Source organism: Centruroides sculpturatus, unplaced genomic scaffold (genome assembly GCF_000671375.1).
Source record: "Centruroides sculpturatus isolate CEXI.00-Female unplaced genomic scaffold, Cexi_2.0 scaffold166, whole genome shotgun sequence".
In the NCBI taxonomy this organism is placed as follows: domain Eukaryota; kingdom Metazoa; phylum Arthropoda; class Arachnida; order Scorpiones; family Buthidae; genus Centruroides; species Centruroides sculpturatus.
The window spans coordinates 887,447-899,366 of record NW_019384423.1 but is presented as its reverse complement, the minus strand read 5'-3'; the positions used below and the strand labels follow the sequence as shown (position 1 = coordinate 899,366).

Below are 11,920 nucleotides of genomic sequence, written 5' to 3'. Positions count from 1 at the left end.
ACTCTATTTCACCAACAGTCACAGCATTGCAAGATCCCAAGCAAGAAATCTGAACATTAGCACTGCTTTTCGTCAAACATGGTTTATTGACACAGTCTTCAGTTATAAAGGATGCCTCAGAACCGCTATCCAACAAAGCTCAATAAGTTACGAAATTTCCACGAGTCGCTTACCTTGACTATAGCAGTACAAAGTAAAACCTGTTTAGTTCCTTTAAGACCTACTCCGGTTACACTCGAAAAATCAAAAAGTCCAGCACAAGTAGTGGTACTGTAGTTTGATTCGATAAATCATATGGCATCGATTGGAAGGTAGGAGCATCAGTCAAGGGTGGACTAAATACCTTTCCCGGTGTCAAAGGTGAAAACACTTCAGATTCCCTATCGATATGTAACATAGTATGATGTAATCTACCACATATTCTGCATCTACTTAAACTCATGCAATTTTTAGCTCGGTGTCGAGCAGTAAGGCAATTAAAGCATAGTCTATTCTTTTTTACCATATCTATCCTTTTCTGAGTGCTCAACTGCGTGAACCTTGAACACTTAGATAATGGGCGCCCATTCTTACAAAGAAAGCAAGTATTACCACCAGATAACAACGATGAATAAGAACCACTTCTCTATTCCTTAGGTGGCAACTTGATGGCTCGAAGGGTTCTCGCATAATCCTTCCAGAAGGAAAGCAAGCCTAACTCATCTTTCTTTAATTAAGTAACCAGTTCACGTTTATTAGAAGATCGCTCCCGTAAGAGTTCCATTGCAGTTTCATAGTTAGAATCCAATATCGGAAGTGACTGGATAATCTTCAACGTCTACAGGATGATTTTAAATATTGCAATTTCTGACAATTTGACAGATTAGAATTAATGTCCACACTAGCCTTAAATAGATCCTGAAACGATAACCAGTCCTCAACATTTTTACTAAAGGTCGGAAGAGACAATTTCGGAAGTCTTACAATCGGTGGTTAAATTTTACATACGTATACCGTATGGCGGCAATTCGTACTAGTTATTGATACGTGTGTTCAAGAACTTCCGTAAATCAATAACTAACGTGAATCAATAAGTAGTGACGTTTGGCACACGGCAGCTCCCCTCCCGGAAGAAGCAGTCGCAACCGCCGCCATGACAGTATACCTATGTAAAATCTAACCCTTTTTCGTTAACGCACACTTAAGACCCTCCACGATAACAAGTAATAATAAAAGGCCAACTCACTTGCTCGAGCGTAGTAAATCCTGTTTCTGCGGAGTTAATCCAGAAAATGTGAACACCATTGCACGTAGTAGAAATTTCAAAGTTTTCAATCCAGCAGAAACCTCTGCACATCCATTACATTATCCCGCTGGACGGACCAAATGTTTACGTTGAAAATGGACTGTATATGAAATCACAATAATTGTACGACAAAACGATCTTTATTGGTTTAAACTCTCTTAAATCACTCAGGCAATACGGTACATTAAACAAGATGGCGACAACGACAGACGACTCATTGAAAAGCGCGCGAAAAAGCGCCCTCTCACAATAAAAACAAAATAAAAAATTTCCGAATAATAAAAATAAATAATAGTTTACACAATCTTTATACCACTTTCTCTTTGATGCATATGCATTATTTTGATTTATTTATTTCAAATTTGTATACAAATTTAAAAAATAACGGCATTAGTATGATTTCATAATATAAAAAACGTGTTATAGATACTGATTTTCTATTCCGATTGCCTTCTTGTGATACTAAACATTAGAATATTATCAAAGTCAAAATATCGTGTCCTATCGATATATTGTGTCCTACTAAATTATTATCCTTATCCTACCAGTCGGAACCCGTTGGATATCATAATCTTTTTCCTCAAGAATATTTAAAGACATAAAAAGGTATGGAACAAATTTTTGTAAACTCTCTCTTGGCCCTTCGCGTTTTAGGGACTCCGAATTTCCCCTCGATAAATGTTATTGTACCGTCTATGTATATAACTAATAAATCGTTGTTTCTTTGTTAAATTGGAGTCCTCTTTTACTCTTATATCGCGTGTCACCTTACCGACGGCACTCCTCCCTCCTCCACTCGACCCGAACCCGAACCATTAAATCCCGTTACAGCGGGAAAAAGAACATTTTTTAAGCCATCTTGACAGTGAGCAGGTTTAACGACCTGTCGCCGGAAAGGGAGACCTCCAACCTCCCCGGCGGTTCACATTTGTTTATTGTTTTATCTTCCATTTTTACACTGGAGTCTACTTTCATCTGTAACTTTCATCTGTACACTTTATAATCTTTGAATGTACTGTACTTGGATTTAAGTACAGAACCAGAGCCAGCACCTCTTTATAAACAGAAGTATATAAGTCAGATTTCTACAAAACATGCAATTTTTTTGTATGCATAGATGCATAGTTTGCAATCTCAAAACAATATACTTGGATCTAATCCAATGCATTATAGACATTTAATCGTACTTAAAATGCACTGGAGTTTATGGATATAGGCTAAACCATAATATCTAGAAACTTCAAGTGCATTGTAACCATGAATATAAATTTTGAAGCCATCCAGTAATTACGTGTATTATTGAGCCACTTTTGACTCCCCCTTTTCTGTCGTATACAAGAATATACTTTTGGCAAGCTCCCTGCCCTTTAATTACTCTCATACTCCCTGAAAGTTCAAGTAGACTATGCCTCGAACCCAACATATATAGGCTAATAATGTACTTTTGCGACTTCTTCCCCTTTAATCGGTATGCGTAATTAATGGTTTAATTTGACGGGATACGGCAATGTAACACCTGGACGATCTGTCAAAGAGGGTGCCTCTCAGGAGGACTTTCTATAGGAAAATGGCTCGTATTTAATTGTTAGCCACGTGAAGAAAACTCTGAAACTTCACGGAGTTGAGCAAAAACTCGTAACCAACCAGTGTTTAGTGATTTTATCCACAGTAACTGGTTGGCCTTCAATCAGGTCCACCAGTTACTATAGTTAATTGAAAATCGTGTGGTTTCTATCCAATATTACAAAAAAAAAATGAAGGCCCTTTGGTTTATATCCACGATTGCAAGAATCGTCCAACATCAAACGATACATAAAGCATGGTTTATAAAGGAAACAAACCATATTCAAGAGTTCTAAGTGAACTTATGGCCCTGTACAACATTAATTTGAAACAAACGGGGCTATAATAAATACTTTGTGACTTAACTATGTGAAAATGGCTCCCTTTTTCAAACTTCAACACTTCAAACAGGTTGATATAGTATATAGGCACACGCATGCAATACGGCTGTTTAGTGCATATTCATTCTAAAATCAAGTATATAACAACAAAAGCTGAGAAATATTTAGCAAATAGCGAGAAATAATGCAATACATAAATAAATAATAGACGATTTTAAAGTTAAAACCGATAACTTTCAATTTATTTATCTAACATACAAACAGCGATAATGATAAATTTAAAAATAAAACATTTAAAATAATATAATTATAATAAATTATACACAAAAATTTACAAGAATATAGAATATATATATTTTTTCTATAATTCGATGGAACAAACGCATAAGCAAATAGTATAAAAATATTTTCTACGATTACGTATCGATGTAGTAATTCATATTACAATAACTTATATTAAGAGATCACACTTTAATTAATTAATTAATTACAATTATGGCAGCAAATTAACTCGTTTTTATTAATAATAATTATTATCAAGCTCTGCGATATCTTCTCCCGTTTGTTTTACCATTTAAGAAATGACGTTTTGCCCATACGCCCACTATGAAATTTTCAATTTCGCATTCGTTTTCTCCTCGAATAATTCGAAAATATCCATTTTCTCCCCAACGTTCTCCCCAAGAATTTGCGCACAACTGAAAATTAAAGTAAAAAAAAAACATTAATGTAATGCAAATGTAAAAATGTAAAGCTTTCATTTACGCTTAGATAAATGAAAGTATTGTAATTCTAACAATTATAATTATGTAAATTGAACAGAACTTTTGATCAAATTATAATGGAAATTAATGCACGTGTTCTTAAATAAAGGAAGAGGCAGAGTAACAATAAGGATTATGAGAATTGTTTTCTGGGTAACTTGAAATAATTCAATTACGACTTCGTTCGATCTAATGTCCGTTTTAATCCTTTCTAGAAACATATATTAAAAAAATTATAATATAAGTAGAAAAGTAGATTTACAGAAGGGCATTAAGTGTAGTAACTTAAAAAACAAATTTAATAATTACGTATGTAAGGTACTTCTTTCGTATTCTAAATCTACAATTCTCGAATGAGAAATGTTCTTAATAAGTCTGAATTAACGAGAAGCAGTCATACAATACTATAAATATATTTTTATACGCCTCACTTATCTAGGAAAGCAATCTCAAAGTAGTAAGAAATTGTCCTTATTATGCATTCTACATAATTATCAGAAAGGAAAAGAAGAAGATATAAGAGAGAGAAGAGGAAGAAGGGAAGATATAAGAGAAAACAAGAGGGAAAAGGGGAAGAAGTGAAGACAGAACAATCATTTAACATTAAAGAATAATTAAAACACAAAATTTGAATGGCTTAACGTACAAAATAAAACATTTGAATATTTAATGAAAATAAATTCAATTGTTACTTACCCAATACTTTGTATTTCTTTCTACACCCCATCTAAATTACGAAAAACAAAGCATTAGACTACGCATACAAACTAATATTATAAAATTTCGAGTAAAGTTTTATACGTCTCACCCGATAATTCTGACAGAATGCCATCCGCTTCTTCTATATTTTGAAGGTAAATACTTAGTAACGGGGGTATGGCGATAAATACCGTGTTTATAAAGGAAAAAGTCTTCTTTAACCTCGAACGTGGCTGAATATTTAATAAATTTATATTCATAAAATGGAAATATTACAGAAAAAAAATGTATTAAAATGTACAATTTATAATAATAAAAATAAAGAGGGAGATTATCCCCCTGTAATTCGAAGAATGAGTAAATGAACTGCTTAACGCCAGCCAATAAAATTTAAGAAAAATCCAAATAAATTATATATTTTACCCTGTACTGGTCCGTTATCGTGAATCTCTTTCATGATGTCTCTTTCCTAAAAATAGAAAATCGTAATTATTGAAAATGTTAGCAGCGAAGGGAAGAACAGTTACAAATTTACGTTACATTTGGTGCAACTCTGTAAGATGGCGTAAAATAATGAACGATGTCTTCATTTCCGCTCGGGCATTTCACTTTACCGTTTCCATTTTTCCAATTTTTAGCTCTACATTTTCCTTCTTCGTCCGTAATCCAACTTTCGTAGGGATAACAAGATTCGGTAGCCACGCTGAAAATTTTCTAGCGATTTTTAGAGAATCCCTCCATATTATTACGAAATTTAAACCGTTTTATGTCATGGTACATACCCTTTTTTCCTAAGATACCACCAGGCACGGTCTAAATGACCACCGTGGCAACCTCTTTGACCACGGTGCTGACAAGAAATTAAATGTTGAGGCGATAAAGATATCTTCTCTCTTCCTTGAGATTCGATCGCTAATCTATCTGAAGCCAAACCTAAAAGAATTTCGAATTTGAAGAAAAAAGTCAAAAATTTTTGTGAATTTTTTGCTACATTTCCTAATATTTATCGCTTACTGGTGGTAGAAAAGGCCCAGGAAGAGCCACAGTCTCCTTGATCGCGAACGGGTTGAATTAAGTTAGGCCATTTATGACGAGAATCAAAGTTTTCTGGGAGTCTTTCGGATTTATTAAGGTGAATTTCTGTCATTTCTAAAGTCTAGAATTTAATAAACCATTATTTATTATTTTATTTTTTGAATTTTATTTTAATTATTTCGAAATCTTCTCACCGTTCTGGTGGGTCGAAATGTCCCTAATCTGTATCGTATACCTTCGTTTAATGTTTTACCCCATAGGAAAGTATAATTCGATGCCGTCCAACTGTAATCGTAATCGCATTTAACTAATCTAAATTAAATTAATTTTCATACCACGTGCCAAAAAAGTGTACTCACCCATAATTTCCACGATTGATGGCATCGACCAGTTCCGTTCGTATCAAACACACGTTATCGTCGCAGCCAAATTCGAATTTGTTGTGACCTTTATACTGACATTTACTAAATTTAAATAATGTTAAGTATGAAAATCAAAGCATAAGGTGTTTTCAACTAAAAGTTACAGTCATTGTTTCCCCCAATCACTTCAATGAGGATGGCTATGTCACTAGGTATCGACGAAGTTATTTACGTGTATGAAGTTATAAATGTATGATACGGTATGCTTAGTACTTTACGATACGTCAGTTTGGGAGGCCTTTTTTAATATAAGCCTGTATCGTATTGCGAGAGGCCTAGGATCTCAGCTAACATTGTATTTCAGGTACGAACCATTCGTAAATGAAATTCGACATGTTTAATCCCCACCTTCCTCATTGGCACTTTATGGCAAAGCTTCCTGGCAAATGATGGAACAATGGTTGCCACCACCCCCACAAAGTCATTGCATTATTAAATTGCATTACCTTTAATGAAAATTTTACTTTCAGCTACACGTTGCCAGCAAGTTATTTCAATAGGTTTGTAAGATGATGTTCTATTAATACTATGAAATGTTAGAGACATTGTCCTGCTATGTTTACGTCATCGACATCAGTGTTCTAAACAAATTTAAAACTTGTTTTCCTTTAGCTGTAGTGTACAGATTTAGAAATCATTATCGAGTCTGGCTTCTCTATTTAATATACTTTAAAAATAGACTTTTCTTTCAAAAACATTCAATAAACAAGTGTATATAATGAATAACAGCCTAATTTGTAAATACAGTAGTGCGCTTGGTCTCAGTCCTGTGCCCGAGTAGTGTGCTGTTCTATGTACTGTACTGTATATACAAAATTACCACGTATAACTCAACGATCTCGGAAACAAAGACGACCTATGACTTCATAGAAACAACTCGACATAAAGCCCTGAACTAGCGTATAGATTTGTGAATTTCGCCCTTAAAAGTGCCAGGCCTCAACTGTTTGATGAAGAACATTTTGTAAACAATACATAAAAGTGAAAAGAACTGTTTTCTACGTGATTAAATTTTATAAAATAACGATTTTATTTTAACTAAAATTAAATTATTTAAAGAAATATTTAAATAAAATACTGTACGTACCATTTATTACAGTTCTTCAGATACCAATGGCCAACTTCATAGAACTTTCCGTGATGGTTGCAACCTGCGCCGTTATAAAAGATGAAAATTATACATTATAAATTTGTCAGTTGTTTTAATAATTTGACTTTACCTGGTCTAACTATTTGTTGGGGAGGATCGATGCGTATACCAAGACAATGGGGAAAATAATCGGGGCAGCAGTCCATACCGACGCTTCTGTTGCAAAATTTATCACAATAGCAAAGAGTTCCTATAATTGGAAGGGCACACGAATCATCCCTTCCGGGGCAACAATCCATAGGTTTTCTCATTCTACAATAATCTCCTGGCAAATCTTTAAAGCTGTAATCGCACAGAACACAAACCACGAAGGTTGCAAAGAGTAATTTCCTGAAGAGATTCATGTCGATTGAGGCTCGTTCGCTTTCTAGAAGATAAAAATAAGATTTTAACGCATTCCACCCCCGTCAAGTAACTGTCCAATTAACAACGAAAGTAGCAACGTGCGATATTTGTTTATCTATCGTAAGGACACTTTCGACAAATGATTGATAGCGGTCGTGAAATGAACGGCGATAGCAGCAACAGTCGACGATGATAATTTCTATCAACAAGCATTTAAAACTTTAAAGAATCTTCTAACAATTATTTTAATGTCGAATTTATTAAAAGACGAGTAGGAAACAGTAAAATTCAAGGTTAAATTTTAATTGGAGAAGGTTTTAAAGTGTGTAGTTCGTAAGCGCGATACAATCTTCCAGTTGAAAACCGAATCGTTGCAACGCTACCGACCTAAATAGAATCAAAGAAATACTTTAAAATACAAACTTTAAAGACGAATTTAATGATTGTATTAAGTGTATTTCAAAATAATTTACGTAAATAATTATGAAATATACTTCATCGAAATTAGAATTGACCTCATTTACTTAAGAAATTTACCAGATGATCTGTTAAGATCAAGAAGCTCGATTGGTGATAGGATTACAAATAAACTTTAGCAAGTTGTAAATCATGTTTGTATTTTTTATTTTAATCTATTTCCTTTGCCGTTTGTCGCGAGACATTAAAATTTACTTAACGTAAATGTTTACTTTGTCCACCGCTGCGAAAATAAGTTTATTTATGTATCATATTTTGAGAAATTGGAGCGAATCCATTGCGTGTTTTCTCTTACACAAAGCCTGGAAAATTGTAGATTTTTAGCACAAAAACTTTATTAACATCTTAAAGATTAATTTCATTTATTAAATAAATATATTTTACAACTATTTAATAAAAAAACTAAGCCATTTTATCATTATTTACATGTATAAAAGAGCGTGTTTATACCAAGGCTCTTAACTTATTCCATAAAAATTCGGAGAGTAATTAAATTTTATGTATTTATATTACGTCTTAAAGTGGAATTATTGTTTAAAATATTAATTTCAAACTGGAGGTGAGTTATTAGAAGAGATTAAAACTCAGCTGGAGGATGTTTGACGGACTGACAAACTCCAAGGACAACAAAATTGGAATGGAACCAAACTCTCTTCCGGTACGTGTTGCCAGTTATAACGTCATCTTTGTTGTTATTGCTTTTTATATAACAACCAGAATAAACAATGATTAACCGCCTGAAATTTAATAAATAAGCTTGCATAGTTTCTATTATTGCTTATCCCACTCGCAATACTTGCAATAATCTACTATTAATTACTTGTTAGAGTAACACTCGCTTACACCAGTTGTTACCCACTTAACATACACAAAATAAAACAGTAACTACTCTGTTAAATATGTATTTAAGTATATTTATTGCTATACTTAAATACAATAAATTACTTAGTATAAGCTATATAACTATAAGTAACAATTGTCAGTACAATAACAGTTATGAGTTATACTAAACAGTAATGATAATTGTTAAACATGTACAGTAGTGTTTTATTTATATCATAAGATAATACATTTATATAAGAAATTAAGTATATAACAGTCATTTCTTAGCATAACTTAGGGCCTCGCATTACGAATTAATTGAGTAAAAGCACAGTTTTACATTTGCTGGAGGGGAAGGGCCTGTTATATATTGTAGCTTAAGGCCACAACGAGTCTAATTCAAGCCCCGTGTAAGACAATGTAGTAACAATGACCTTAGTTGGTTAAAAGGTCACTTAAGTAACATTTTACAATGAAGTTCACTATTTGTAACCATTATTACGAATTATATTTATCAATAAATATCTTAAAAAATAAGTTATATCATATAATAAAGAGCGAAAATATATTATAGGTTTATACTTTAGTACTTAAGAGCCGAAAATAAAATGAGTAAACAATTACCGTTTTATCGTCCTTCAAAGGTCAATACGTATGAAATTTTGCATAAATATTTACGTATATTTAACTGTTAATAATTAAATTTGTAAGTAACTAGTATTAAATGAGTAGAAGATAGAATTGTCAGATTTTTCGGCCTTCTAATAAAGTCTTGGCAGCGTAACTAGTTTGCGTAACCATTGAAAAACCTTCGCTAGTTTAGCAAGCCCCGATGGATATAGAACAAGATCTACATCAACAAACTTTCTATTGGTGACGACTAAATATAATCATCTATACTAATCATAATTAACTTTAATTTGCACCGATGTAAGTCCCACACACCGATTTAATTAAAATTTAAGCTCCTCTAATCCTGCCAATTTAACCTTTTATCCGCTTCTTAAGCTTAAAAAAATAAAAGGATTAATTAAAATTTTTCAAATTGAACAGTCGGTAATTAATTAAATTATAATATAATTAAGATGCGTAGGTGAATTTATAAACAATAACTCGGCAGTGTTTAATTTTATTAGCCTTGTAAAATTGTTTATATCGCCTCTCCTCTGATATCCATTACATAATTCACATCTATTAAAGTCTACTTTTAAGTAATTTACACAGTAATTCCGTGATGTTTTTATATGTAATTTATTGAAATATTCTATTTATTTAATATTTTATAAAGAAACAAAGTTACTTTCTGGCATTGCATTTCTGGATGATTGCCCGTGTTCTAATTCCAAACTCGAAGGACACATTTTCCATTCTCTTTTACGTGCTTCTTACCTGTTAGGATTCGAAAAAAAGAAATGTTTCTATTAATTTCTACGGCTAATTTAGGGCCTTATATGCTAATAAATCATTCTGGCATGAGTATTGATAATACGAATTATGTATTCGTTAACAGTTAAAGTTATAACTATGACCGGAAAAAAAATCTTTGGCATTTCTATGCGCCTTTTGACCCGTAGGTATTTAGATCCCTATGCCGACAATATACGAAAGGCCCTTCCTCCTCCGTATAATAATGGTTAATATGTATAAACCGTTTCTGTAAATAGAACGAGGCACCCGGTAAAGGCCCTACGGCTTGTTTAGCTCGCTTTAACCCGAAATTCTGATGTAAATTTGTTATAATGCCAAAAAATACCGCGACTCGAATTATAAACGGGGTTAAAAATTGTTTGTTTCTATAACCAAACTTTTCAATTCTCGACATTATTTTTTTTAATTTAATAAAAAGGTGGCCCAAAAATTAGTTAATTAACCGATGTAAAAACTAAACTATATAAAAACTTATAGGTTCTGCCGAAGGATTGGTATGGAATGCCCTCGCAAACAACATTCCGTAGTAGGGTTGTCGGATGTATTTACGCAAATATTAAAAATTGAATTGTCTATTATTTTATGTAATTAAAGTAAGAAGAAAACTCTCTTAAGCGAAATCTGTATACACAGTGTATACATAATTAATTAGAAAATCAGAAAAGTGCCATTAAAAGTCAGGAGAACGAGTAATTTTAACACAGGAACACAGGCAAGGGGAATGGTAAATGCGACCGGTAACACTTCATGCGCGAGAACCGACGAGGTAGAATATACTAGAGTGGCTGAAGCGACGCCATGTTTCAGGAAAATTGAATACACGTCTGCTATTTTTCTTTTAGTCTAGGGAAAGTGGCATTTGTGTTTTATAAAGATAACGAACTAGAAAATACTAATTCGAAGCTGGTAGCCTACTCGTCGTTGCCAACAAGAGCGCTGTAATCATGGTTACAGCCAATCTATGCAGTATATTCTGGTTCGTTGGCGAAAACACAGATAAAATGGTGGTGCCTCTCCGGCAATGCAGGAAGCAAGAGCGGTGTATTGTTTTCCGATTTTTTTTCGTCGATTGGTTACCTCAGAGCCCTACAAAAGTCCAAGAAAAAATTTCCAGCTTCTCCCTCGACATATTAAGTATATCAAATTTAGTTGAGATTTGCCCAATAATATTTTCTACAGATAGCTCTGAACATCTATTATTTCTTCTTTATTACTATATTATATTATATTATTATTATACAGTCGACCCCCCTATAACACGGTAGATACGTTCCGTTTTTTATGAAATTGATGTTTTAGGAGACCTTGCCAATCACAGCCTGACACGTGTGAAGTTTACGGACTACGGCTGTTTGAAAGGTTTTCTTCCATAAAATTAATCGATTCCTAGACTAGTTCGACTTAACATTTCCAAAACAGGTATAATTATTTGGGAATAATTCGTATAAACTATGCTATAAACAAAAAATTGTAGGATTACTTACCGAGTGTGCACAATTCGACATCGCCATTGCTTAAGCTTGTTTTCGTCGCGGAGCAGCACACCAAACGGCAGGTGCGATTTCTGATAAGTTATTTTTCTGCGAAAA

General features: G+C 33.2%; 2 protein-coding genes across 2 annotated transcripts in view; both read right to left on the bottom strand.

The window, feature by feature from the left end:
- Positions 1–3,477: 3,477 nt before the first annotated feature.
- LOC111619483 (tubulointerstitial nephritis antigen-like) lies at positions 3,478–9,733 on the bottom strand. The gene is made up of 12 exons (XM_023361213.1): positions 9,528–9,733; positions 7,330–7,626; positions 7,197–7,260; positions 6,047–6,151; positions 5,882–5,972; positions 5,667–5,808; positions 5,435–5,585; positions 5,193–5,355; positions 5,076–5,121; positions 4,762–4,885; positions 4,650–4,680; positions 3,478–3,887 (listed from the first exon to the last, which is right to left on the bottom strand). The coding sequence occupies exons 2-12, from the start codon at positions 7,601–7,603 to the stop codon at positions 3,726–3,728; spliced, it is 1,353 nt and encodes a 450-aa protein (XP_023216981.1). The 5' UTR covers positions 7,604–7,626; positions 9,528–9,733; the 3' UTR covers positions 3,478–3,725.
- Positions 9,734–10,190: 457 nt separating this feature from the next.
- LOC111619482 (microcephalin-like) overlaps positions 10,191–11,920 on the bottom strand; it is a 40,170-nt gene continuing 38,440 nt past the window's right edge. Inside the window, exon 13 of the mRNA XM_023361210.1 lies at positions 10,191–10,292. The gene's annotated coding sequence lies outside the window, so the exon portion shown is untranslated. The remainder of the gene's footprint in view (positions 10,293–11,920) is intronic.